The 27915-nt window shown below is 37.5% G+C and overlaps 1 protein-coding gene across 1 annotated transcript in view; it reads right to left on the bottom strand.

Annotated features, from left to right (window-relative positions):
- LOC113983963 (polypeptide N-acetylgalactosaminyltransferase-like 6) overlaps positions 1-27915 on the bottom strand; it is a 257358-nt gene that overhangs the window by 74381 nt on the left and 155062 nt on the right. The window contains exon 2 of the mRNA XM_039384404.1: positions 13153-13261. Within this exon, the coding sequence (XP_039240338.1) occupies positions 13153-13261 (109 nt within the window). The remainder of the gene's footprint in view (positions 1-13152; positions 13262-27915) is intronic.

The raw sequence follows: 27915 nt of genomic DNA, 5'->3' as shown, positions 1-27915 counted from the left end.
ACCTCCTCATGTAGTATATAAGTGGTTTATTGCCTTTTCAGGTCCCTTTGGATCTATCCATTATACCATACAGTGCCATATTTCTCAGATGATAATGAGTTTAATACAAAACTGAAGCTGGGTATGCAAATAATTACCTGTGTTAATGAACGAAACAGGCACCTCTTCAAATTCAGAGATACAAGAATTATCTATCAAGGCAAACAATATAAGCCCAAGAAGTGTTAAGATGTAACAAGGTGCAGTTATAGCAGATACAAGCGAAACAAATCATATCATGTTCTTGGGACTGGCCTTCCAGAGTCCTTCTGTTTACTTGAAACATAATGTATATTATCTACCACACCCAAAGTAAGACTTTGAATCTCGGTCTTCTTTTCATGTTTTCTTTAGAAAAATCAGACACATTATTCCTGTGAAAACTGTTTTGATACTACATAACTGCTGCATATACTCACTACTGCTGCATTTCCCAGTGACTGCCTTTCCCTCTTCTTATAAAAGACACCACTAATGCTGCAATCATTAATATTGCCTTTTATAATTCATTTTGTGGTTTAAAATGCATTCTTTATTTTAAAGAGCCTTACAACTGACTGACACTATTGTGGTAAGGAAAGCTAAATTTAATGCTTGACCTGCTACGAGCACAGCTCTGCACAGCCCTTTTCCTCCCTTGCCATTGATTCATGTCTTTCTGAATAACGCAAGTCTAATTAAAGCCAACTGTTTTTCAAATGCCTGACACAAATTTGAGTAAACTCCCTGTATTAAAGTCAACTGAAACTTCCAGTCAATACATGCTGTGGAATCAGGCAGAGGGAGAAGTAGTGACTCAAAGAATCACCTTCAGCCATGAACTGAACAGATTTTCAACTAATTAGTTTAAAATATCTTCTATTAAAAAAACACAAGTCATCACTTACAGAATACAACTACATATTTATCCCAAAGCCATATTTACGCATAATTCAGCACGAAACTGGTATGTCCATTGGGAACTTTTTTGAAAAAGTTAACTTGCTGAAAAATGATGTTTGGATTCAGCCAGAAGTATTTGCTGTTTTGGTGTTTTTTTGGTTGTTTGGGTTTTTTTATTTTGTTGATACCAGCATTAAAATAAACAAATGAAAAATATATTTTGAAAATCAAAATTTTAAAACTACAGTCTTTGTTTTTCAAAACCTTATATAAATGACACAACTTAACTAACATTATTAATGGATAGACATTCAAGTTGAAAATTCTGTTTGTGAACCAAAACAATACTTTCTAATTCTATCATAGACAGACAAAGGTTTTGTGTATCAACACAGCTTGAAATAAAAAAAGTCCATAAAAATTTCTTACTCGCTGAGAAAAATTTTAAAAAATTTAGATTCCATTATGCAGACTCTTTATGTATTTATGCAGCACACAGGAATTCTGAGTTCTACTTTCGGCTGTATGATCAAAAGCCCCTCAATAAATCCAGTTTTTGAGGAGAAGGGAAGCAATCTTTAGCAACCACATTAAAGAGAGCAATACACACTTCCCTAGCCCTCCATAACCACAAGTAACAGAGGAATAGGACAGACAGCAGAGATTTACTTTAATTGAAGGCTTTGCTTTAAAAGCATTACCAGAAATTCCGCCATTTAATTTGTCCAGTATATTTGAAACTAGAAACATGGAAAGAAATCTTCATTCCTTATATTTTCCAGGGGGGGTGAAAAACACTTAGTTTGTCTATTTTGTTCCTATTAATTCATCTCTGCATTTATGTGATATGATTTAACTTAGAGAAAGTGCTTCTGAATATGTTTAATTTAATTGTTCCTGTACTTGCTTAAATAGTAAATCAATATCTTTACAATAGTGAGAGAAATTATAACAAAGGACTTGGATTGGATTAAGAATTCATGTTCCATTGTGCTGGGCAGGTGCCAGGTACCCACCAAAGCCACTCCCCTCCTCAACTGGACAGAGAAGAGGATATATAACGAAAGGCTTGTGGGTTGAGATAAGGGTAGGGAGAGATCACTCACCAGTTACTGTTATGGGCAAAGCAGACTTGACCTGGGGAAAGATTAATTTACTGCCAAGAAATGCTCAGGGTCTCATAACTTCTATGTATGTCTTCAGACATCTCCAAAAAATAAACAGAAAAGATGAAAACACAGTTTATTACAAATTTTATAAAGTTGATCATTGGATAAACTGGAGGGAAAAAGTAATTTAAATACCATACTAAAGTGGTAGTATGTTAGTAACTTGCTTAACTTATTCATTAATAGCAGCTAATTTAAATGTCAGCCCTCTAGAACTTTAACCACTCACAGCTTTCAGTCTTTTTGTGACATACATGAAGTTTGGATTTCTTCCCAGTATAACTGCTTCAGTAAAAGCTGGGGAAAAAATACATAAAAAAACCCCCAAAATAAATTAACATGTTATTTAGAGGCTTCTTTTCATGTGACAATATTAGAAATAGATTAGTCTCTCAACTAAGAAATCCTTGAAGTATTCAGTGTTGCTCTAGAGTGGAAAGAACACCTGGAAGGACAACAGAATCAGTATCTCTTTAGTGTCTCTAACTTGCCCACTGGAGACAACTCCTTCCCTGCTTTATACACCAGTACTCACTCTGTTTCAGGATCAGTCTCACCTTTTGTAAGCTGCCATGGAATAAAAATGCAAGGAGCAACTAAGAAGTATCGGTAGCCTCATATACTTTAACAGTAGTTTCCAAAATATATACGAGCTCTCTGATTAATTAACATCTAAAATAGAAGTAATAGTCAGGGTAACCTGAAACGACTTTAGCTATCATTAAAAAATATAAAACCGTAAACCAAAATGCATACTAAAGACTTTTTCTATGTTTTAAGAATACCTATAATGCAATTTAAATGCGTATCTTGTTTCTTTTTTTTAAATCTGAGAATTTCTCCTCTGAATTTCCTGTCAAGTTTTACAATTCACATTTAACCATCACCTACAGAACCTTTAGTCAGAATCACCTAAAAACAAGTTTATTTTCAGCCTGTAGACAGCAGAACTTTCACACAGGTTGGCAGAACAAAATGCCACTCCTAGAATGCCACTCCTTTTTTTACTTCCTTTTTGTTAGGAGGACAGATTCTCTCAGACACCACTTCAGTGAAAGCATGGAGGGCGGACAACTTTGTGTCACATAATAACATCCAAAAGGTAGCTGTGTTCCTTGAGAAGCAGTGATTACAGGGCATCATTTGATGAGCTAGTGTCTAAAAAGCAAATTATAGCAAAACAATCATACATCTCTGCCTTTTCACATATATTCAATCGATGTCAGACAAATTGTTTCACCAGTCCAATAATTTTCCTCTGTCAGCTTGTTTAATGAAAACAGGAAGGAAAAGAAAGTCACCTTACACATATTTCATTTCACAAACTGCACTGAGATAAGTATACTAGACTTTTGTACTTGCAAACTTAATTCATATCCTCAAAAGTAAAAAAGCTATGACAGGAAAATAGGCACAATTCATTGGGGTTTTTTTTCAGGAATCCAAACATCTTGTTGATGTTTTGAAGGCCAAAAGGCTAAAATAATACTTTAAAAATGTGTTGGCAAATTTAACGACATCCTCTGCTAAACTGTATTTTTATGAAATAAACATGAAAATAATTAAGTTTACAGTATCAAGTCAATTGCAACATTAAGGAAAGCAAGTGGTGACTTCTAGAGTGTAAAGAGCTTTCTAATGTCTTTGGAATGGTGTGCTTGTGATTATTATCATGATTACTCTAGACGATGGAGTCTGTAACATGCAAGGTTACTGACCAGTGTGCAAGCAGTATCTGGCACTGGCATACAATGCTGATAGCAAATTCCTTCAAATATCATGTAGCTTAGACCAAAAAAGAGCCTTGTTCATTTGGCATGCTTTTAAAATTGAAGTTCTTCTTATGGATCTTTTGACCTGGATTCCGATTAAAGGAAGGTCTTTCTTAAATCTTTAAAAGAAATAGACTTTAAAGGTGGCTGACAGCAGTTTATTCCGTGTTTTAAAATTAAAAGATGACACAAAAGTAGTAAGGAAAAATTTCATTTTCCCATTGCAACTGAATTGAAAAGTATAGTCTTGATGTACTATAATTGCTGCCAATCACTTGTTCAAGCTCTTTCACTACAGTTTAGTCAGGATTCATTTGCTTCTTCTCTGAATTTGAGTTTTCATAGTAAACCAAGCAATGGTTCTTTGTTCCACTGAGTCAAGCAGTAATTGCCCCGAACTGACAAACTTGATCATTTTTACACCTATCAAAAGAGAGAACAACCTCAATTAAAATGGTCTATAGAGCTCTCCTCCGTCTTACACATGGACAGGTCTAGCCTGAAGGTCTCTAAACGGTTCACTCCAAACTCTCCCTGCAAATGAGACACATTTCATAAGAGTATCCAGATAAAATTAATTTTCCAGAATTACTGCAAAATACATCTCTCTTTAAAAAAAAAAACCACATCAAATAGAAAACCCAAACAGCCAAATATCTACACATGGACTCCTAATAAATAACAAACACTTAAAAAGTCCTGGAAAAGTTTAAGCACAGGAAGAAAGACAACTAACAGTGCCCAAAACCCAAAACACTCTCCCAGACTGCAACTGCCAAATTAAAAGATCCATTTTAGCTGAGACCTCCCCTCATACCCCTCCTACCCAAAAACCCCCAACCCCAAAACTTCTAAAGTCAAGTTTCCTTTATTTTTCAGGCAGCAACTCTATTAAACCTGCAAGTATTACACACTAAATACTCAGATGATGTGAATCCGTTGACAGCTCTTCACCACTATACAGAACAGATAATAATATACTTGGGACTACCACAAGCAGATGGCAAGATTGTAAGAGAGCACTTCTTAGAATCTGGATGCTAGTTTCAATCTAGAATATGTATGATTGATTTACCATGTAGTCATAGATATTTCTTGCCAAGTTTCTGGAAACACAACTTTCTTTCTGCCTATCATGGTAAAAATCAACATGCCAATGCCCAGCACAGAAAGGCAGACAGAAGATAATGTTCAGTGTTCTATATAAAATGAGCCATATTATGAACTCTACTCCTGCTTCCTTGGCCTCTCTGGTAGCTCTTTAAAGTTAGCTTATCAACTAAGTGGTTTAATTGATGAGTTTCCAACTACTGTGTGTGTGGATTGGGAGGGTGGGGCCAGGTAAGAACAGGAGAAAAATCAAATTAACTTCAACCACATGAAGGGCCTCAAATCTGGCCAAGGCAACAGGGGCATTGTGCTTTAAAACAGCTTAGCTCTGACTTACAGCACCTTTAAACTCTTCCTTATGCATAGATTTAAGTGTCAAGACTTAGTTCTATCATGTGCACACTTTTCTGACACAAATTCTACACGGTGACAGCCTTATTCTTCCTGGCTTCTTCTGCAGCAGTGTAATATTAAGTTGGAAATTGAGATCCAGTGAGGGTGTGTAGTAACACAACTTACCACTGAAATAATACTGTGATACACCATTTCACAATCTGAGAAAGCCAGTCTGTAGTCACCCAGGGAAAACCTAAGCACTTGTGAAAAAAACCAAACAAACAAACCAAACCATATTTTCTACATATCATCATTTAGACTTCTGAAGAAGGTACCACTGGAAAAAAATATCTCTTTCCAAATCATTATTTGAGAGTATAATTCAGGTTTTTTTCTGCTTGGATCCTAGCTCCAAACTGATCTCACTGTTTTCAACAGGATATCCTGACCATTAAGAATAAGAGTGGTAGAATCACATCTCAGTTTACAGCACTTTATTTACAGAGCAAATGCATTTTAATATGTGAAACACTTTATGTAACTGCAGTAGATTGCAAACATCTTTCATATTATATATCCTTTATGTGCTGTCTGTTTGACAAGCCATGATTAACATTACAGTTTAGAATTTTTTAATCATGTCAGACTTGCATTAAGATAAACTGATAAACATTTTTCTCTTTTAAAAGACAATACATTGCAAACTGCATGAAGCATATTCATGATTAATGCTATGAAAAATTAGGTTAGGAATGTTTATTGAAACCTTGGCTATCACTACAGCTCCAATTATACTGGAAGTTCTCAAATTCTCTTGGAAAGAATTGCAAGTTCAGAGGCCTAAATTAAATCTAGTAAATTTGTTTAATATATAATGCTGCCAAAACCCCTAGTGTATAATCCCATACAAAATACAGGATAAGTAAATCAATATTTCAGTATACGTGTCTTTTCCTGCACAACTTTTATTACATTTACCTGTATAAGTATCACAGAACTAATTTATTTCATAACCAATAGGGAATTGCATTTAATGCTGCTTTTGTATCATGCTGCCTCAAATCTTCTAGAGGCACTCTGGCACTAGGCTTTGCCTTGACAAATTGATCTGAATTTAAGAACAGGCACTGTTCAAAATTATAAGGTTTAACCACAGAAGTTTGAGGGAATTATTTTACACATTTTATTCTCAAAAATACTTGAACAGAAGTGATGGAAAACAATCACCACTGCACAATGTCTTTAGGTCACATTGAAGTCAAATGTCAGGTGTTCACTACTTGTTATGGCAGTACAAAAGCACTTGAGACTTTTGCTTCCTTTAACATTCCACCCCAAGAATACAGAGCTTCCTTCTATTTCCATTTTCATCACAAACATGTTCACTTATTTTTCAATATCTCTGCTTAGTTTGTTTATAAAACTAATCAGTATGAATGTTTGTTTGTAGAACTATAGAACATACTGTCTGTTTGTTTACAGAACTAATCTCTATGAAATGCCTACACCGAGTCATGTAAAGGTCAAGATCTTTAAAATCCTCTTCTCCCAGTCAAGGTAACATTTTCAAGAAGCAGAAAGGTAAAAACAATACCAAATATAGGAAAGAATTAAAACCTTCATTCTTTCCCTCCACAGCAAGCTTCCACATACTATTTAAATATACAAATAGGAGGAACAAATAATGTGCAAATGGCTCGATAACTGCTGGAATAACCATTGGCTGTTATGGTACATGCTAAAAGGTTTTTCCTCTGAGATCTTATTAGCAAAGGAGCAAAATGGCTCAACAGTCAAACACAAAAGTATTGACAGCTACATCTCAGAATTCACTTCATCAATCCCTTAACCAATTTCTTTTGAAGACAAAGGCTTTTATATATTTATATTTACACAGCTCTTTATGTGTTGCAATTCTCTCAGAAATTTGCCTATTACACTAAATTTTTAACAAACCTCAGAGAATATAATTTCAGCATATACATGCAATCAGACAAAAATATCTCCAAAGCATTATAAAGGAAAAAAACCCAAAAGACTGTATTAAAAAAACCCACAAATTGAAAATGAAAAAACACTATGAAACTTGCAGTATGCAATATTTCTACATGTACCTTATAGGTTATTGTGGCGGGTTCACCTTGGCTGAATGCCAGGTGTCCACCCAGTCACTCTATTCCTCCCCTTCCCAGCCAGACAGGGGAGAGAGTAAGGTGGGAAAAGAAAACAACAAAATCATGGGTTGCGTTAAGGCAGTTTATATTGATGCAAAAAAAAGAAAAAGAAAGCAAAAGCAGAAGCCAGCAGTTAATCTCTACTTCCCATAAGGAGCAATGGTTGGCCACTTCTCTGAGAAGCAGGGCTCCAGCACGCGTAACAGTTGTCAGCAGGCAGCCATCAGAGACAATGAGTGCCTGAGGTCCTGCTCCTTGCCTCAGCTTTTATATCTCGGTAGACATCATGGTCTGGAACATCACCTTGGTCAGTGTGGGTCAGCTGGCCTACTTGTGTCCCCTCCCAGGATCTCGCCCTTGACTGAAGAAGGAATGTTACAGTGCTGTGCTCAGCAGTAGCCAAAACATTGGTGTGTTATCAACACTCCTCTAGCTACCAGTAATCATCACTTTGTATAAGAAGAAAGGAGATAAATCAGACTGTTCAAATTACTGAGGTATCACTCTGCTCTCCATTGCTGGTAAAATCCTTGGAAGAATACTTTTGAACAGATTAATACTCGCTATTGCAGAAGAACTTCTACCTGAAAGCCAATGTGGTTTCAGAGCTAACACGAGTACCACAGACAACTGCAAGAGTAGTGTAGGGAACAGAACAAAGGACTCTATGTAACTTTTGTTGATTTTCCAAAGCTTTTCATACTGTGAGCAGAAAAGGTCTGTGGAATATTTTGGAATGATTAGGATGTCCCCCCAAGTTCCTCAAAATGATCATCTCACTCCAAGAGGATCAGCACGGCCAAGTCAGATATGGCAATGCATTTTCTGAGCCCTTTCTAATTACCAGTGGTGTGAAACAAGGCTAGGTTCTTGCACCAACTCTATTCACAGTCTTTTTCAGCATGATGCTCCAAAGGGCCACGGCGGACCTCGATGATCAGGATGGTATCTACATCCGATATAGTACTGATGGAAGCCTTTTCAACCTGAGGTGACTGAAGGCCCACACCAAGACCTTAAACCATCTTGTCTGGGTTGCTTTGTGCTGACGATGCCGCCCTCGTTGCCCACACAGAAGCAGCTCTGCAGCGTTTAACATCCTGCTTTGCAGAGGCTGCTGAGCTTTTTGGGCTGTAAGTCAGCTTGAAGAAGACAGAAGTTTTCTACCAACCTGCACCTTAGGAAGTCTTCCATCATCCTCACATCATCACTGGCGAATCAGAGCTCAAGTCAGTCCAGCAGTTTAATTATCTGGGAAGCACCATCTTCTCGGATGGTAAGATTGACAAAGAGACAGACAACAGGTTAGCAAAGGCATATAGAGCTTTTAGAAAACTCCATAAAAGAGTTTGGTGTAATAAACACCTGAAGAAAAGTACAAAGATTAGTGTTTACAGAGCCATTGTGCTGTCTACTCTTTTATATGGGTCTGAATCACGGGTCATTTACCTCCACCACTTGCGACTCTTAGAACACTTCCATCAGCGCTGTCTCCGTACAATCCTAAACATCCACTGGACTGATTACGTGACTAATGCATCTATTCTTGAACAGGCAGTGGTTACATGTTGCTGAGAACACAGCTGTGTTGGGCAGGACACGTCTCAAGGATGTAGACTGCCTCCTCCCTAAGACTGTGCTCTATGGCGAACTTGCCACCGGCTGCCGCAAAAGAGGAGCCCCGAAGAGGAGATACAAGGACTCCCTGAAACAATATCTCAGCTTTGGCCATACTGATCATCATCATTGGTCTACTCTGGCCTCCAATCAGGAGACATGGAGATACACTATACATAATGCTGCTGCTCCTTTTGAGAACACACGCAGAATCATTCTTGAGGAGAAAAGACAATGCAGAAAGAATCGTGTCTTGCCAATACCGCCTAAGGAGACTTTCCGCTGTGCCTTTTGCAACTAGACTCGTCTATCTCACATTGGTCTTTTTAGCCATCAGTGAGCTTGTAGCAAATGTGTGTAGAATCCTTCTCAAATCTTCGTTTGCGAAGTCGAGCCATGAAGTTACCAATGCAGACCACAGCATTGTGAGGGCTACTATGGAGAAATAAATTCCGGCTCAGCCAGACCCACCACAGCCATTAATATAATTATTAGAATTGATAAAAAGTTTTCGGTAATTAAACCTTATTTTTTGTTTTCCAGTTCTGCTCAGCTGGAAATTTTCCGTTTTTCTAATCCTTCAGTTCTCCTTTTCTAGTAATTTACACTGGGAAAGCTATCACTTGTAGCTAGGAATAGCTTTTCATGATCAGAAATAGCACCATATTAAAATATAAACATTCAATCTATACTTCTTTAAAAGCCCAAGAATTACATATATGAAATTCTTCCTCTTATCTGAAAAGGGCTGTAATTCATCATTACTGGTCCTACTTGTATCTGATGGTAGAGCTGAGAATTTCTTGAGTGAAATAGATAAAATAACTTTCAGAAATGGAGGAACAATGACACTGACTGATTCTCGAGGACTTTTATTCTCACTACCCAGGACATAAAGATAGAGGTGAAATCAACAAAATTTCTTCTCGTGGATGCTTTTGAATTACTACCTTAGGCTCACATGGCTCTCTCTCCTGTGAATCTCATCCCACACGGGAGCATTCAGGGACCTCACATTCCTAGTTCTGCACAGAAAGCTTGGAAAATCAGTGGCCATTGATGCCACAGAAGCTGCCACGCTCCTGAAATTAACGTCTTGGTAGAAAAGCCCTCAGAGTCCTCCCCAGACAACTGAAGGCAAGTATGAAATGAAGGCAACTGATGAAATGAAGAAATGACAACTACAGTAGCTGATTATGGCAGTATCAGGGGCTTCAGCATCCAGGATCTCCACTCTATCTAGGGATGCAGGTAGGTTTACACTGCCATGACACAATCAGTGCTGTTGTACCTGGGTTAATATACACAACAGCAGCTACCTAGGTTATTACTACACAAGCTGAGGAAGTTGCACTCACAACTCTGAACTTCAATGCAAGAGCACTCTTCTGATATACTTAGGACACTGTTTATTACTTAATGAAACAAAAATTGACAGATGCGCGATTTGCATTTGTTTACAGTTCTCATATTTTTAGTGCAAATTAAGCATATTCTTCATCAAGGCATGCCATCAGTTGTATTCCCAGAGGAAAATAAATTAATAGAAACAGTTCTTATTTTAAATGCTGATTTCTTGTCAAAAAGATGGCATGATATATCAACTCCAACAAAGTCAGTTTCAGCTTATTTTGTTCCCTCCCCCTCCATTGTAATATCTGATTGACTTAATGGCTCACTTAAGAAAATGGAAGCAATTAAACTTCTTTTTTTTTCTTTCTAAAGTATCTATCACAACTGTTTAGTTAGGAATTATTTCTTGTTAACGTTAATTTTTGCATTCCTATTCCTATACTTCAGTCACTGGTTTTGAGCTAATGACAAAATAATATTCAGAGAAAAATGGAAGTGATTGGGTTGACTGAATGACATAATCTTCATTTCACTACATCTATTCTGTACTGATAAGTAGTATATTTATAATGCAAATGGCTTTATAAATAGGAGGAGAGACTACACAAATCCAGGAACATAGATTTTTTATTTCATGGAATGAAAAGGGATCAAAATATTTGGCCGTGAAACGGAAGTAGTAGTCATGGAGAAACTAGTACCTCTCCATACTTAGAAATTATGAAATTCACATTCCCAGTGCTTAAGAAATTGTAAGCTTTACAGATCAACAGCTAGACTGAATTAAAAAAAATACTTCACTCCTTTTTTTTCAGTGCAAGGACCATTGACTACCTCTCCTGAAATGTCCCGAGAAGCCTTTTCATTGGTGTTATTTCATGCTTTCAGACAGATTTTTAACTAAAAGTTCATTTCAGATATATTTTGTTTTGTTATTAGGAAGAGAAATCACATAGTATGTCCCAAAAGAGTGCACTGAGATAATCCACCTTTGTATTTTATTACTATACTGTGATTTTCACCAAAAAAAAGCATTAGAAGTTATTTTGATCTACTGAATAATGATGACAAAAATAATTTAAAAGAGATTTCTTAAAAGGGCAAACTCAGCAAACAGTAAAATAAAAAAATTTAAAAATATAAATAAGTCAAAATATTTGAAGTACTATCATTACCAAGAATCAAAGTTTACTGGAAAAAATATTCACATACTACTACAGTTATAATGTTAGGATCAGGACTGGAAATAACAAAGCTACATAACACGTTCTGTAAATTTCTTAGTTGACTCCATGCAACGGCTTGCATTATGTTGGCAGTGCTATAGCTATCCCATCAGATAATCCTAAGTATTACTGTTATTTTACCTAAAACATATGGGGACCATATTACACATTTAGGAATTAAAAGTACATTGCCAAAGCATCAGTGCACATCTCTTGAAAAAGTCCATTCTAACCAGCAGATGTGATATTCTCTATATATGTGCAAGTTTCTACATACATGCTGCTACTATTTTGTACCTTCTCTGAGATATTTGTCATTTTTCAGTTAGAAATTTGGAACACAATAATTATTGATCTGACAACTCCTAAGTTGCATAGAATAACTTCCTCCTCCTCCCCACCTTTTATACTTCCTAAGCACATGTGAGAGGAAAGGATAATTTTTTTTAGTTAGTGATCAAGATTCAAAAGAGAAAGGGAGAAACAGTTTACAAAATTAACCTACATTTGCAATATTTTACTTGTTTTACTTGTACTTACTGCAAAACTAAGTACTTACTACGTCTTATGAATTTGTCAACTAGATTCAGCTGTAAAGGTATTCTGGGGGAGGTGTTTGCTGTCTCAAGACAGTGGGATCAAGATAACATAATTTATTTTACAATAGTAGATTGGCCTTTATAAAATAATGACTTTGAAACACTGATTAAGGTGCAATTCAACTGCTGTTTCCCTTCTTTCTAATTTAATTCATCTTATGTTGAAGAGTTGTACATTATATTATAAAAGAAGAATTCAAATCTGAACATGCTCTGATGACAGAAAAAGGAATACAAACCATCCTTTGCAATTAGGGCATGCACCACGAGAAGGTACATTAAAATTGCATTACCTACTGTAACAAAGTGTCCTTCAGCATATCTGCAAATACAATTTTCTCCCATTTTCAAATACTTTTAGACTGTCAGAGTGAAGTGAAGTAGCTTTAGCTTCTAGGACTGAAGTTTGACAAGGGTAAAAGTGTCAAAAGTTTTCTTCCAAGATAACCTTAGATATTCTTGGCAGCTATAGGTACTGAACTCCCTGAACTCAGGTTTTATTCATTGATTTAAGGACAACTTGGCTTTAATTGTAATGTATGTCCCTTTGGAAACCAACACTTTGTTTCAATTTGGTCACAGTCTAACAACTGATTTCAACATGGAAAATATTTTGTTGACAACATTTTTTCCCATTACAAAATCATTATATAGTTATTAGCATGAAACACATTATTTTTATTGTCATCCAGCTGTTTTCAGAGATAAGGTATTTATGCTTGGTCCGACCCCTGAATTCAGAACATTATGTCCTTGTAGCATTGCAATAAAAAAAAAGGTTGTTGGGAATGCCTTTTAGATGACTTAAAAGAAAAAATAACCATGTAGATAAAGAATGAGTAAACCACTTTAATTTGTTCTGAACTCATGTATACCTGAACGCATAGCATCTTTTTGAATGCTTTCATAATCATGCCAGTCCTTCCTTTTTAAGCCATCAGTCCAGGTAAAGAGCTGTCCATCTCCCAGCCCCAATGGAAGTGTCTGTGGAAACAGTAAATAAACAAACAAATAAATATATACATACATATGTGTCTTGCATTATTACAGAGGAACAGTCAAGCAAATAAAACATTCAGCTTATTCAATACAAATATTGAAACTTTACTGTGGTAAATGAAGTACCTTGATTTTTTCCTTAAACTACCACTCATGCAAAATTGGAGTTATATTTACTCTGTACCCTTCAATGTTTCCCTTTAATTTTTTTTATTTTTTCAATACTTGCTGTTGAGTTATTGGTATTTACACAAGGTCAAAGGACTGCATCAAAGGCATAGAGCAAAGAGATCCCCCAAACACTTTCAAATCTCGTAGATCTTTCTTTATGATAAGTGATAAGGGGAAAAAAACAAACACACACCACCACAAAATACCCAGAAAAAAAACCCCATATGACATCTAGTTGGTAAGTTGACTTCCTCTTTCCAGACTCCTGATTCTTGGGTAAAGCTAAGAACTGCCTTTTGCTTCTAGGTGAAATTATCTTTCTAGAGCTTTTATTTTCATCATTCTTTCTGCCAAATGCTAGTATTTTTATGAAAAATAAGAATCGAAAAGTCCCATTAGAAGTACATGAAATGTAGATCTGTAGGAAGTAGTGCAAAGCTGCAGTAGGTTTCAAATAAAGTTAGCCTTTTCTAAATGCTTAATTTACAAAAAATGTGGTAAAAATGGACAAAATTTGACAAGCAAAGAAGATGACTGAATCAGTAGGTTTGAATCAGCAAACTGTTCAGAATAAAGAGCAGATATATAAAGCATGTTAGAAACATTGTTATCAAAGTTCTGTGAAAACACACTCAAAAAGCAGTTCCAGGCACACAACATCTGATCAACCTTCTAACAGGAAATACTGAAAGCTCTACAAAAATCGTATGCATATGTAACAGTGATACTTTGCCCTTCATGTATCAAGTCTGTAAACTCAAACAGCATTGGACTCACCCATTTGCCATTCCTGATTTTACACTACTGGCTGCACAAAACTGGATGACACTGACTGCCTCAGAGTGAAATTGTCCCAGCATGCTCAGCTAGGGTTTCTTTTTTTAGGATAGACAAATATTTGCCAAGCTACATGATGAAGATGTGGTCGCTAAGCCATCCTTAAAACTGAGGTTCTTAGGCTTTTGAATTTGTAAGCAAGAAGTGAGGAATGCCAGGCATGATTGGTTACCTTTACGCAAAGGATGCTAGAAATCCTGGCTGACAAAGACTCATGCTGAAAAGCTCTGCTTTGGGTCAGATGAGAATGTTGGACATTCAGGGCAAAGTGGTGTGAGCTCAGTGGTCTCCAATAAATCCCTGAGATACCAAGAAAAATCCATCACATTCTGCTAGCATGACCTACATTTTTTAGTCTTAATATCAAAGGTAATTTATGTTACATAATGACAAAATGCAACCCAGTCTGTGGTTATTCTTCTATTAAAACTTTTGCAGACATATTCCAAGAAAACACTCTGTTGTCTCTGTATTTTAATATAATACAAGTCAGAGATTCACACCTGGAAGAATCAAAGAACTTAATATATCCTGATAAAAATATTTCTGGTTATCAAAATATCTAACCTTTCATGTTCTTGAAATGAAGTCACTAAATTCAGTAATTCTTGAGTTCAAACAATGCTAATGTTCTAATAGTAATACAAAACTGCTTGCTTTTTAAAGTCAGAAGCATAAGGTAGGACACAGGCTGCAAGAGCGCTAATCATGATTCTGTAGCTCAAATTCCTAAAATCATCTACTCTAAAGCAATAGCTGGCTCTTTAAAAGGCCCAGACAGATTCAATTAAACTTCTATCTCTTGTCAGTATGGGTACAGTTGGTGTCAATCACTTGGTCCCAAAAAATCAAGACTATCGAAACTATCAAAAGCAGGATAAACTTTACTTTTGTGACCCTTTTTTCCTATGCTGGCTTCTTTCCCTAAAACCAGTGATCTAAATGGCAAGTCTGTAGGACACTGAAAGACAGCTGAATAGTAGAGTTTAGAGGTTTCTGGTTTGTCTATTTGCATTTTGATGCCATTACTCTTTAAAAGTATTAATTACATGTAGTTACTTTACCTGATAACATTTACAAGTCTAACGTACCAGGAGGCCCTCTTGCAAGCATAATATAGTTAAATAAATATATCTACTAAAATTAATATAGCAAAAGGATAAATATACATCCAAATATTGTGCGATACACAAAAAGCTCACAGAAATCATGCTGTGGCTCATATTTTGGAAGGGTAACAGTGCCCTAAGAGGACATAAGAAATGAACAAATCCAAAACCCTAGTGTTGGTGCCATCATAAGTCCCTGTTTAACAACTGAGTTTTGTTTGGATTACTGAGATTTTTTTGTAATAAGTCCCTTAACTCCCTCACATCATACCATGGTGACTTTTCAGCTCTAACACTCTTTCAGTGTAAGGGGAATTAAATACAATGCTCTCGCATGTCACTTCTTAACTAGTATTCAGACTGCATAACCTCAATGAGGACTGAACATTGTGACACTTAGAGGGACTGGATTTCATGAAACTCACCCTGTGTACACAGTTTTACCTCTGCAGTGAGCATGGAACAGGGATTAGGAAGGGATGTCGAGTTTCACAGCCAAATTTTCTGGAAAGAGCAGGAGTTTTGCAGTGCAAATTCTATAGCTCTCAAGAGATCGGAACTGCCTTCACTCCCTTGCCAGCAACTGAAGGATTTTCTTTTTTTTTCCTTTCCTTTTTTTTTTGACGTTGCTATATTATTTAACAAAATACAAATGCACTTCAGAAAACGGATTCCTCCATTTCACTTCTGCCTAAGGGTAAACAAATTGCATTTTCAAAGACCCTAAAACACAGTTTCTGGAATGTTTTAAAACTGCTAAAAGGCTCCGTTGTAAAACTCTAAGTATGTTCACATGCCTCTTTTCCAGATGATAATGACTAGAAGAGCTCCCATTTCTAAAGCATTTCTAGCTGTCAAGTAAGGAAAAGAAAAAAGAAACTAATAAAAAATGTAATATTCTTATTCTAGTTCTCCAATTTTTTGGATACATTGACAATTTAAACTATATTCTATCTTGCATCAAGTTGGCGGGGCTGATCAGGAGGGCTTTAAACTAGGTTTGAAGGGGGAAGGGATTGAAACCGGGCTCTCCAGAGAGGAGCCTAAGGGTGAAAAGCCTGAGTTGAGAGTGAAATAAGCAACCCAGCTGAAATGCATGTACATCAGTGCACACATCATGGGTAACAAACAAGAGGAGCTGGAAGCCATCGTGCAGCAGGAAAGCTATGATGTAGTTGCCATCATGGAAACATGGTGGGATGACTCGCATGACTGGAGTGCTAGCATGGGTGGCTACAGGCTCTTCAGAAGGGACAGGCAAAGTAGGAAAGGTGGAGGGGTGGCTCTATATGTTAGAGAGTCTCTTGACTCTCTGGAACTTCAAGTCAGTAACAATAAGGTTGAGTGCCTGTGGATCAGAATCGGGGGGAAGGCCAACAAGGCCAACATCCTGGTGAAAGTCTGTTACAGACCACCCAATCAGGATGATGAGGGTGATGAATTATTCTACAAGCAGCTGGCGGATGTCTCAAAATCGCCAGCCCTTGTTCTTGTGGGTGACTTTAACCTGCTGTATGTCTGCTGGGAACTCCACACAGTGGAGAAGAGGCAGTCTAGGAGATCCCTAGAGTATATAGAGGATAATTTCCTGCTCCAGCTGGTAAATGAGCCTACCAGGGATGGGGCCTCGCTAGGCCTTGTGTTCACAAACAGGGAGGGGCTGGTGGGAGATGTGGTGGTTGGAGGCCTTCTGGGGAACAGTGACCATGAAATAATAGAGTTTTCAATACTCAGGCAAAGAGGGCCATCAATAAAACCTCTACGCTGGACTTCCGGATGGTAGATTTCGGCCTATTCAGAAGACTAGTCCAGGGGTTCAGGAGGGATGGACATGCTTCAAGGAGGAAGTCTTGAACACACAGGAGCAGGCTGTCCCAGTCTGCCAAAAGGCAAGTCGTCGGGGAAGACGACCGGTCTGGCTGAACAGGGAGATTTTGAAGGAAATTAGGGGGAAAAGGAGAGCCTACCGATTATGGAAAAAAGGGCTGGCTACTTGGAAGAGTTTAGGAATATAGTTAGGTCATGTAGAAAGAAAATTAGAGAGAAGAAGGCATAACTTGAACTTAATCTTGCCACTTCTGTGAAGGATAACAAAAAGTCCTTCTACAGGTACATTAATAGCAAAAGGAGGGGCAAGGAAAACCTCCATTCTTTATTGGACATGGGTGGGAATATAGTTATCAAAGATGAGGAAGGCCATCTGGGGAGGTCCCAGATGACTGGAAGTTGGCGAATGTCATGCCAATCCACAAAAAGGGCCGGAAGGAGGACCCGGGAAACTACAGGCCCGTCAACCTGACCTCAGTGCCTGGAAAGGTTATGGAACAGATCATCCTAAGTGCAATCACACAGCACCTACAGGATGGACAAGGGATCAGACTCAGCCAGCACGGGTTTAGGAAGGGCAGGTCCTCTCTGACCAACTTGATCTCCTTTTATGATCAGGTGACCCGCCTGGTGGATGAGGGGAAGGCTGTGGATGTGTCTATCTGGACTTCAGCAAAGCCTTTGACACCATCTCCCACAGCATATTCCTGGAAAAGCTGTCAGCCCATGGCTTGGACAGGGGCACCCTGTGCTGGGTTAGGAATTGGCTGATAGCCAGGCCCAGAGAGTGCTGGTGAACGGTGCTGCATCCAGACGGCAGCTGGTCACTAGTGGTGTCCCCCAGGGATCAGTGTTGGGTCCAGTTCTGTTCAATATCTTTATCAATGATTTAGATGAGGGGATTCAGTCCACCATCAGCAAATTTGCAGATGACACTAATTTGGGGGGGAATGTTGATCAGCTGGAAGGCAGGAGGGCTCTGCAGAGGGACCTGGACAGGCTGGAGAGTTGGGCTGATTCCAACAGGATGAGGTTTAACAAGCAAGTGCCGGGTCCTGCACTTTGGCCACAACAACCCCATGAGTACTACAGGCTGGGGACAGAGTAGCTGGAGAGTAGCCAGGCAGAAAGGGACCTGGGAGTTTGGATTGACAGGAAGCTGAACATGAGCCAGCAGTGTGCCCAGCTGGCCAAAAAGGCCAATGGCATCCTGGCCTGGATCAGGAACAGTGTGGCCAACAGGACCAGGGAAGTGATTCTTCCCCTGTACTCAGCACTGGTGAGGCCACACCTCGAGTACTGTGTCCAGTTCTGGGCCTCTCAGTTCAGGAAGGATGTCGAGGTGCTGGAGCAGGTCCAGGGAAGAGCAACGAGGCTGGTGAAGAGACTCAAGCACAAGTCCTATAAGGAGAGGCTGAGGGAGCTGGGGTTGTTCAGCGTGGAGAAGAGGAGGCTCAAGGGAGACCTCATCACTCTCTACGGTTACCTGAAAGGAGGTTGTAGCCAGGTGGGGGTTGGTCTCTTTTCCCAGGCAACTATCAGTAAGACAAGAGGGCATGGTCTTAAACTCTGCCAAGGGAGGTTTACGTTAGGTATTTGGATTCTGGATCCCTTTTCCCACCCACAACGTGGGGGAGCCAAGTTCTAGTTCCATCTCCATCTGAAGAACCATTCCGACGTCTTGAGGGACGGACGAAAGAGGAAGTTTATTGTGGGGTTGGGGTTTATAAGGCTTTTAGGAGGGTCAAAGGGGGCCGATCACAAGTTCAGGGTCATACAGAAAAAAACATCAGGTAAGGGGTCAACAGCCAGTAGGAAGGGGTTAACAAAGGACCAATGAGAAACACCTCTGGACACCTTCCCAGGACACCTTGTGTGGGAGACAATAGCTTCACAGGGGGTGTCTGGGAGAGGGAGACAGTGACACTGCAGAAAATACACAAACATGTTGAAACATGTTTAAACTACAGTAAAAACTTCTGTTTCCATAAGGTTAGAGCTGTTTTCCTCACCAGTCCATCTCTGACAGGACTTTTTCCATCCTGCATATGGCAAATCCATTGCCACATTTGGAAGAAATTCTTTACAGAGAGGGTAATCAGACATTAGAATGGGTTGCTCAGGGAAGTGGTGGATTCTCTGTCCCTGGAGGTTTTTAGGATGAGACTGGATGTGGCACTTAGTGCCATGGTCTAGTAACCACGGTGATAGTGGATCAAGGGTTGGACTTGATCTCAGAGGTCCCTTCCAAACCAGCTGAATCTATGATTCTATGATTCTGTGGTCAAACTAGAACAAACTCTAGTTTAGTTATACACAGGCTGGCTCTCTGGCATAATGACCAGATAATAATAACAACGAAGTGTTGCTACTTGTAAGTACACACAAAAAGCCCATAAATCTCTACAGACCAGCTCGGAAAGGTAAGTTCTGAGTAGGTGAATATGACATCAAAAGATGGAACATGCTAATGGATTCTGATTCTGAATTTTTGCTGAACACATATTTAACCATAAGCTGATGGACTATACTCAAATAAAATTAACCACATTGCACAAGTAGAAATACTAAAGATGGCAACAAAAGCAATTCTTCATTTCAGGGATAATGTATAAACTGGGTAGGCAAAAAATTAATAAATTCATGCCATAAAATACCTTATGAATTCAGCACAAAAACGGGTTTAGGCATTTAAACAAATAACCAAATAAGGTTAGGTTCCAAACCATAAAAGAAAAAATTATCAAAGGTTATTAATTTGTGGCTAAGCAAATTATTCTACCATGGATCGTGGGAGACAAATTATTCTGGAAATACACATTTGCTATTTGCACAGCCTGGGTTCTTATATACTTAAATGGCAGCAACACTCTATGACTAGTGTGAAGTGTTAGTTCTACATGTACCTGTAACTGTAAGAGCAATAATACTCTTTTGGTATACATGAGGGCCTTAGAAATGGGAAGCATGACTTTGGAACACTTCGGCTCTTTCTAACATACAAAGCAAAGCTTCTTTCTGGTGGAAACCAAGACATGAGAAAGGAGAAGACTCAGGCACACCTGCCCCTGCTTCCCCTCAGAATCTCACCCTAACACAAAAGCAATGCTTATATGTATTCTTTAGTGACATATCAATACCTAGGGATGAGAAATGAGCTCAACTGATCAGCTGAAACATACTCAGGGTGTAAGTCCCGCACAAATATGCAGTCTGCCTCTACAGCCCTTAGCCTCTTGAACTCATGAACTATTTTCACCATTTCAGAACAATTACAATAGCAAATATCCCACTGCATACAAAGTATTGGATTTTGACTGACTGTCAAAAACATCCTACAACAATTTATCATCCAACCACTTTTTACATGTAGTATGCACCTGTGAGTTGCACATTTTTAAGTGTTTCAGTCCAAAAGGGATTACCCATCTACAGGAACATTACATACAGCATCTGCCTTACTATTTCATTTTCACATTAACCTCAAACCTTTTGGGATGCAAGACTGATACACTACTACATAGACTCAGAAGACCCTTTTCCTCCAGAGAAGACTCAACATCTGGTTCAATTACGGAGAATATGATAAGCCCCAAAAATAGCACAATTACCAAAAACTCACTCACAGACTGTTAGATCCCTCAGAGAGGGAAAAAAGCTTCTCTGCTGTGACATTTGAAAGCTCCAACTCAGAAATAAGTGCCTTCATTGAATAATTCATTTATTTTTAATTTCACTCAGTGAAGGCAGACAATTAGAGGCGACTCAGGCAAGGGAAGAGGATACGTCAATGGAAATGCACCTTTCTAGAAACATTAAAAAAAAAGAAGATATAATTACAGATTCACTTTGAGCCTGAAGCTTTGTTCACTAGCTCTAGGGTTATTTTACTAAACACTAATATACAACTGAATACTGCATTAACAAAACAGCGTATGTTGATCAGCATAACCACTTCCAATTGTTTAATGAATTTTAGGAAATAATCTTACTTAGAACATAAGCACTTGTTCACACTCAGGAAAAGATGCACATGGGAAATAAAGGCACAGAGAAGTACTGAGCATAGACACCTTCAGGGATGTTTCAAGAGAAGCATAAAAACAACCACTGTTTTATTCTTGTTTGTTCTTGGAATAAAAGATTCTGTATAGTGTTCTGTAAAGAGTGTTGTGTAAAACAGATAATTCACTACTTTTTTTTCTACACTTGTAACACTGATCTTTCTCAGGACTCTAAGCTCCGACCAAGTCCTCTGATCAAACAAGACAATAATTAAAAAAAATCAGAACACGCTGAACAATTAAATTCATTCCTTTATCAGAATAAAATTAAGGATAACTTTTTAAAGAGTGGTGTCACTGGATATTATGATCATATATTTATTATAAATCAGCTGCAAAATCACAACATCTTAATTTCCTAAATTTCTGTTCTGGTATTATCACAAGTATATGAACACAGACATCCTCATGAAGCTTCCTCCCCTGTAGCTGGATCAGTCCTGAAAACTAATAATTTTAAAAAATTTCCCATTTTTCTGATTATGCTACATTTTAGCACAGGAACATCAAAGTGAAATCTTAGCACTAGGGCACTCAAATCTGAAGTCAAGTGCTCTCTCACTTCTACACTCAAGCAAAATCCATTCTGGTGGCAGTGATTGGCTGAGGATATTAGAGATGAAAAACAATATTATTTCCCCTAAGGATGTGCTTGATATAATGCAGCCTGATCTACAGAAAAGGTATAAAATCCAAGCATCACACTATCTCATCTCTATGCCTTTAAGCTTAAGCTCTGTACACTGCCTGGGTGGCCCTCCTTTCCTGCATCTCCTCAGTATTACACTGAAAAACAAAAAAGACACTGTATCTGAACTGAGATCTGCATACAAGTATTATAAACAGTGAAAAGGCACAATACAGTCCTTAAGCACCTGTGAAGTTCCCACAACCATAAAATGAGAGTATCACATGTAGTAATTTGGATCCATCACGAACCTTTCCTAAATATAACAGGAACAAGGCATTACATAGGCTAAAAATATCAGCCAGTAGTTCTGAACCCCCAGGCGCCATGTTTCCTGTCAGGGTCCTTCTCTGGAATTCTGTCCCTGGAGTTGCAGGCTTTGAGGGGGGCAGCTGCCCTGCACACCGGGCACCCACCTCTTGATGCCATTCACGGACAGTTCCAGTCAGTCCTGCACCGCTGCTGGGCAGCCACTGCCTGCCAGAACTGCTGCCCATCAGAGAGGGACTTCAGGGACATACAAGACATCCCCAGAGAGAACTGAAGAGACAAGAGAACCAGAGGAACATTTGAGGGACCTCATCCTACAGTGTCGCTCCCACACACTTCAAACAAATGACTGCTGCAGATCTGGATGGATCCTCATTGGGTTGGGAGACACTGATGATAAAGCAAAGGTTGTTTACATTTTTGTAAAGAACTACTATTTGCTATCAATAGAAGGTAGTAAAGGCTCTAAATCTAAAATCTTCAGAAAAGAAAGAAAAAGAATACATTAAGATATAATTACTGCCTTTTATTTTTATCTTTACTTCATTTTTATGTCCTTTTAAAACATTTTTAAAAATATGAACCCAAATTATTTTCTAAATCTTTGGTTTGAAGCTATATAATAGAAACTTTAGGACATGATAAATTTTTTCATATGCTCAGATTTCCTGTGTCATTTATTTGTTATGCCACAGCAAATAAGTGTTCATTGCACTGACATTTACATTAGTAGAAATAATTAGTCCAGCACATCAAAAAAAGGGCATCACTTGATTTAGTCTGCGACATCTGAATGACTCAAGTTTATTTCACTTTTGAAACACTTACATCAGATTTTCTGTGCTGTTAGATTTTAGAATATCATGGACAACCCAGTAGCATCATGCCATCAATTCCAAATCAAAGCTGTTAATAAAGTTATTTAGAAAATGCCAAGCTCCCAAGCATTTCTTTACTGAGATTTTTTATAGACAGGTATAAAAGTTGTTATTGCTGTATGAGAGTTATATATTTAAAGTCACAAAACTGCAGCCAAAAAACTAACTTAAAACATAAGTTTTAAAAACTTCAGCATTTCCTACTGACCCATGTATGAGTGCCTGAGCACAGGGTGAATGAGAACTCTCTAATGATGCATTTGCAAGCTGGAAAGTTGTGATTTATCATGTCAAGTTATGAACATCACGGATATTTAACAATATACATTGGTACGAGAAGACTAACAGCTTCTTTAGCACAGATACTGTCTTGCATCCATCATACACGGATTAAGATCTTGCAGTATGTACTGCCATTCAGGATGTAGAATTTTAAACACATGTATTTTACACTTATCAGGAAAAACGTTCATGGACTCCTGTGTTGACTACATCAGGTATTCACCAAGGAAAGTTCTGAGCTTCACAGCTCTGCTGTATCTATCCTCAAAACTATTGAAACTATCCTCAAAAATAATTTCTTATTTCTTTTAATATCTAACATCTTCAAAACATCCATTGTCATCTTGACAAAAGAACCAGAACAATTTCAGTTAATTTATCACATGAACAATGATTGCATCTCTTATTACCATAAAGGAGAAGCAACAAGAAAGTTGTATTTCTTGACTGACAAGGATGACTCGGACAACATAGGCAAAAGGATTCTAAATCCCCAAAGAAGACAGCAGAATGGAAATGAATAGCATCAAGTAGCTATCCTGGGAACATCACAGTATGTCTAAATGGATTCTTCTGTGTTTCAGTCAGTACCCATTGTCTTTTACCCTTTCCCTCAGCACCACTGAAAAAGGCCTGGCTCGGTCTTCTTTACTCCATGGTCAGGTATTTATATCCACTGATACGATGCATATAAACATCTGCTCTTGTTAAGGCTAAGTAGAGCCGGCCCCTTGAGCTTCTCCCCGGAAGACAGATGCTCCAATCCCTTTGGAGAGGGATGATGGTATTACTATTGACAGGAAATAAAATGCATGGAACTCCGGAGGAGATTGGACTCCACATCAGCAAAATGTGAAATACCATGAGTTGCCAAAGGTGACCTACAAAGTCTGGGAGTGAACGTTGGCTTCCTAAACGACACTATCTGATCTGACTGTAAGAGAGGAGATAGGGTCTAGACTGAATGGATAATAAAAAAAAAAATATAGCAAGCAACTCCCATCTCTTTGGATGCTGGTCTAAGCTGCTGATAGATCTACTAAATAACTAAAACACTTCACCTCATCTTTTTTTTTTTTATTTTCATTTGTCTCATTTTCAATTTGATGAAAAGAAATCAAACTCAAGTAACATAAGCGTCTATGACAGATCTAAATGAACACATGCTGACAATGTACTGCTTCTCCAGGTCTTCTCTTTCAAATGAAGAGTGCTTTGGCAGCACAACAGGGTAAGCTTGCAGAAGAGCCTGCATCCATATTCAGCTATTCATTTTCAGCAAGTTTAAAAACCATACCTGATGATGTGTTAATACTGCATATTTTTAATGAGTCCTTTTTTTCAGAAATTATTTTTAACATCAAAAGACATGAAAGGGGTTTGAAGAGACTCAGCAGGATTTTTGCCAGTATGGCTACTGGTTGGTCTTTGAACAAAAAAAATTCTCTAAGACCCTTCTGATGAACAATATAAAAAATAGCTTTGAGTGACTCCTGAAAGAATTTATTATATGCTAGGTTTATGGGGTTTTTAACCATTTGCTACCCAGTCACAGAAAATTTTAAGTATGTTCTTTTATATGAACAGTCTTCTTCTCCTTACAAACAAACAAACAAACACACCAAAAAAAACCCCTAAAACACCAAATACCCCAAACCAAAACAGAACCCTCTGTTCATGGCAAAGAATCAAAGTGTTAGTAATTCCGAAATTCTGAAAGTTAATTAAAAAAAACCCAAGAGAGAATCTATTTACAATCTGCAGACTAATTAATTTTTTGACTACCTGCAGTGTGCAACATTGCAAGGCTGTATAATAAAGATATGATAGCGCTTATTGCTAATAGACTTTTCATATACATGTTTTTCCTCAAGTTAAGAAAAACATCTTTAGATTTTTACTATGCTAAGTGTTATGCTGTTTCGCATTGGCCACAGCACCAGTTTAACACAAAAAGTGCTTTTTTGTTTGATTCAAGTGTCAGATGTTTTAAGCAGGAATACATTTCTTACTTTGAGATATCTGTTTGATGTGATGGTGATTAAAAATCCTATTTTCTTGCGATAACTTGCTCCTAAAGTAATTTGCTTTTTAATTTCTTTTACTAAAAGCCCATTCTCTCTTAGGGAACAGATTTTATAAACAGTACAAAATGTTCACTACAGTTAGGTTATCCTTTACGAGTAAAATTCAACTTATTTGTTGCTTCATGAGAGAACAACAATAATTTCAGAAGCATTTTCTATTTTTTCTTCTCCTTTGGTGCACCTCTCACTTATAAAAATACGATTTGCTTCATGAGTGTAATGTTGTTAAAATCTCTCCAGTACAAATGGTAACAGCTTTGCAGCAAATCTCAAACCACTGATCCAGCAGACACAGCAATATTAGAAAAAAGATATAACCATTTATGATTACTTTTCTTAAATAACCCAAGTTGACCAATCTTTTCAACAGAAATGGGTTTTTGTCTTTTGTTTGCATATTCTGTTGTAATAGAAACATTTTAAGAGAAAAGTCAGATACAGCCAAATTTGCTACCTGGAATGTTAGAGCACAAATAAAAAATTTGGTACAAAACATCACTTTCTCCAGCAGTGAGATAGCATATTCTGTATTTTTGACTGCGGTATAAGGTAAAATTTAATTTGACCTCTCTGAATATTTGTAAATGATAATTGCCTTCTATGAGTACGTTTTTTAATTTTTACAATAGAAAAGTAATAGATTTTTTAACAAGTATTTTAATGAGCTTTAAATAACAATCTCTACAGTTAAATTAGCTGACAATGAAACAGCTCTGCATACAGGTGAAATACAGTGACTTTTTATTTTATGCAATTACATGCACATTTTTAGAAGCAGCAGAAAATACTGAGTTCTTTAAACAGTATTTTTGAAGTTTCTTGATCATCCATGACACAACAGAATTTGTGTTCCATGGGTACCGATTTGCTAAATACTAGAGCTTGTGGCATTAATAACTGATTTTGTAATTTGCAGTTTAGGTTACACTAGATTTAAGAAAAAAACCCCAATGTTTAGTTAACTAAAGTAGTGAACCCATGTTGGAAAAGAATTATTATCTTGCACTTTAAAGAAGGCCTTAAATCAACTAATTAATCTGTCCAATGAGAGAGACAACTCATCAGCAGGCTTCTGATGCTGCAGCATATGCATTGTTACACAATCTTTCAAAGAATTCTCTTCTTACGTGGGCATTGGATAGTAATTTCCAAATTCCACAGACTGCTGCAGAAAGCAAGCCAATTAAACATAACTGATAGGTTTACATTCTTGTTCAGCCTTTTAAAGACAGCCCAAAGCTGATAAGGAGACCTCTTGCAAGGTCTTTGGAAACATGACAATTTCTGTGCTTTGTATGAACTCAATGCAGGTTTCCTGGGATCAAAGACAGTCTTCCTAGTGCTTCCAGTATGATGAAGTCTGCAACTAAAGGAACTAAAATTTTGGGTACATTTGGTTATACATTTTCACAGTGAAGTCAGAGACTTATCCACTTAAAAGAGTTACTAAGCTCAGAGCTAAAGACTTGGTTTCACTTCCCTATGTAAAGCCAGATTGCATTTAAACCACTTTTTTTATTTTTTTCAGGCTGCACTATAATCCTTCTTCCTACTATTAATAAACTGGTTTTAAGTTTTTGAGGTTTTGGCTTTTTTTTTTTTTTTTAAGTCTAATAATGCTTTCTCATACTGACTCCAATGCTTGTTTTATTCTCAATATCATACTCATTCCCACAATCATCTCCTTTCTTCTAAGTGGTTTTAAGTCAAGCTATTCCCATGCATATACCTTTCTTATAGGTAACTGTCTAAAAACTAAGTAAATTGAGGGAGATTTGACAAAACAGCACTGTTTAATATAATACTTTCATTTGAGAAAAAAGTTTTCACTCTTACGGTTTACCAACGGAACAATAACACAAGAATATAATGAATACCTTAACATATTAAAACAGGATAGATTTTGCTCACTTTTAACTGAATCCAGTTACCTGCAAGAACAGGCAAATTAATACTGAAGTATCGTAATACTAAGATATTACGTCAGCTCCTGTTGCTACACTGTCATGTCCATTTTTGTTGAAATACCAAAATAAATTGACTACTACAGCAAGTTTTAAGGTTTTTTGTGTGGAATTCCACAATCAGGCACAGAATTATAAAAATATATCTGGAAGTTCCTTTGAGACATAATCTTGCCCCACCTCAAATCTGGACTGGGTATGCCTAAATCACATCTGCCCTTGCAGATTTCCAATAGCTGAGATTGCACAATCACTCAAGGCAATCTCCTTCAATACCTCATTATTCTTGCAATTACAAAACTTCCCCTTTCATCTAACCTGCACTACTCACTGTAATTTAAGCCTTTTATTTCTTTGTTCTTTTCACCAGGGACAGGAATAACATATTTCCTTTCCAGTAGTTTCATTTCACAGACATGAAAATTATTTTCTCCCCTAGACTAAATGCTCTTATTTTTTCAA

Source organism: Pipra filicauda, unplaced genomic scaffold, assembly GCF_003945595.2.
Source record: "Pipra filicauda isolate LSUMZ 115617 unplaced genomic scaffold, ASM394559v2 scaffold350_size761097_pilon, whole genome shotgun sequence".
NCBI classification, from domain to species: domain Eukaryota; kingdom Metazoa; phylum Chordata; class Aves; order Passeriformes; family Pipridae; genus Pipra; species Pipra filicauda.
The sequence above is the reverse complement of the archived record's forward strand: the minus strand, read 5'-3'. Positions and strand labels throughout refer to the sequence as shown.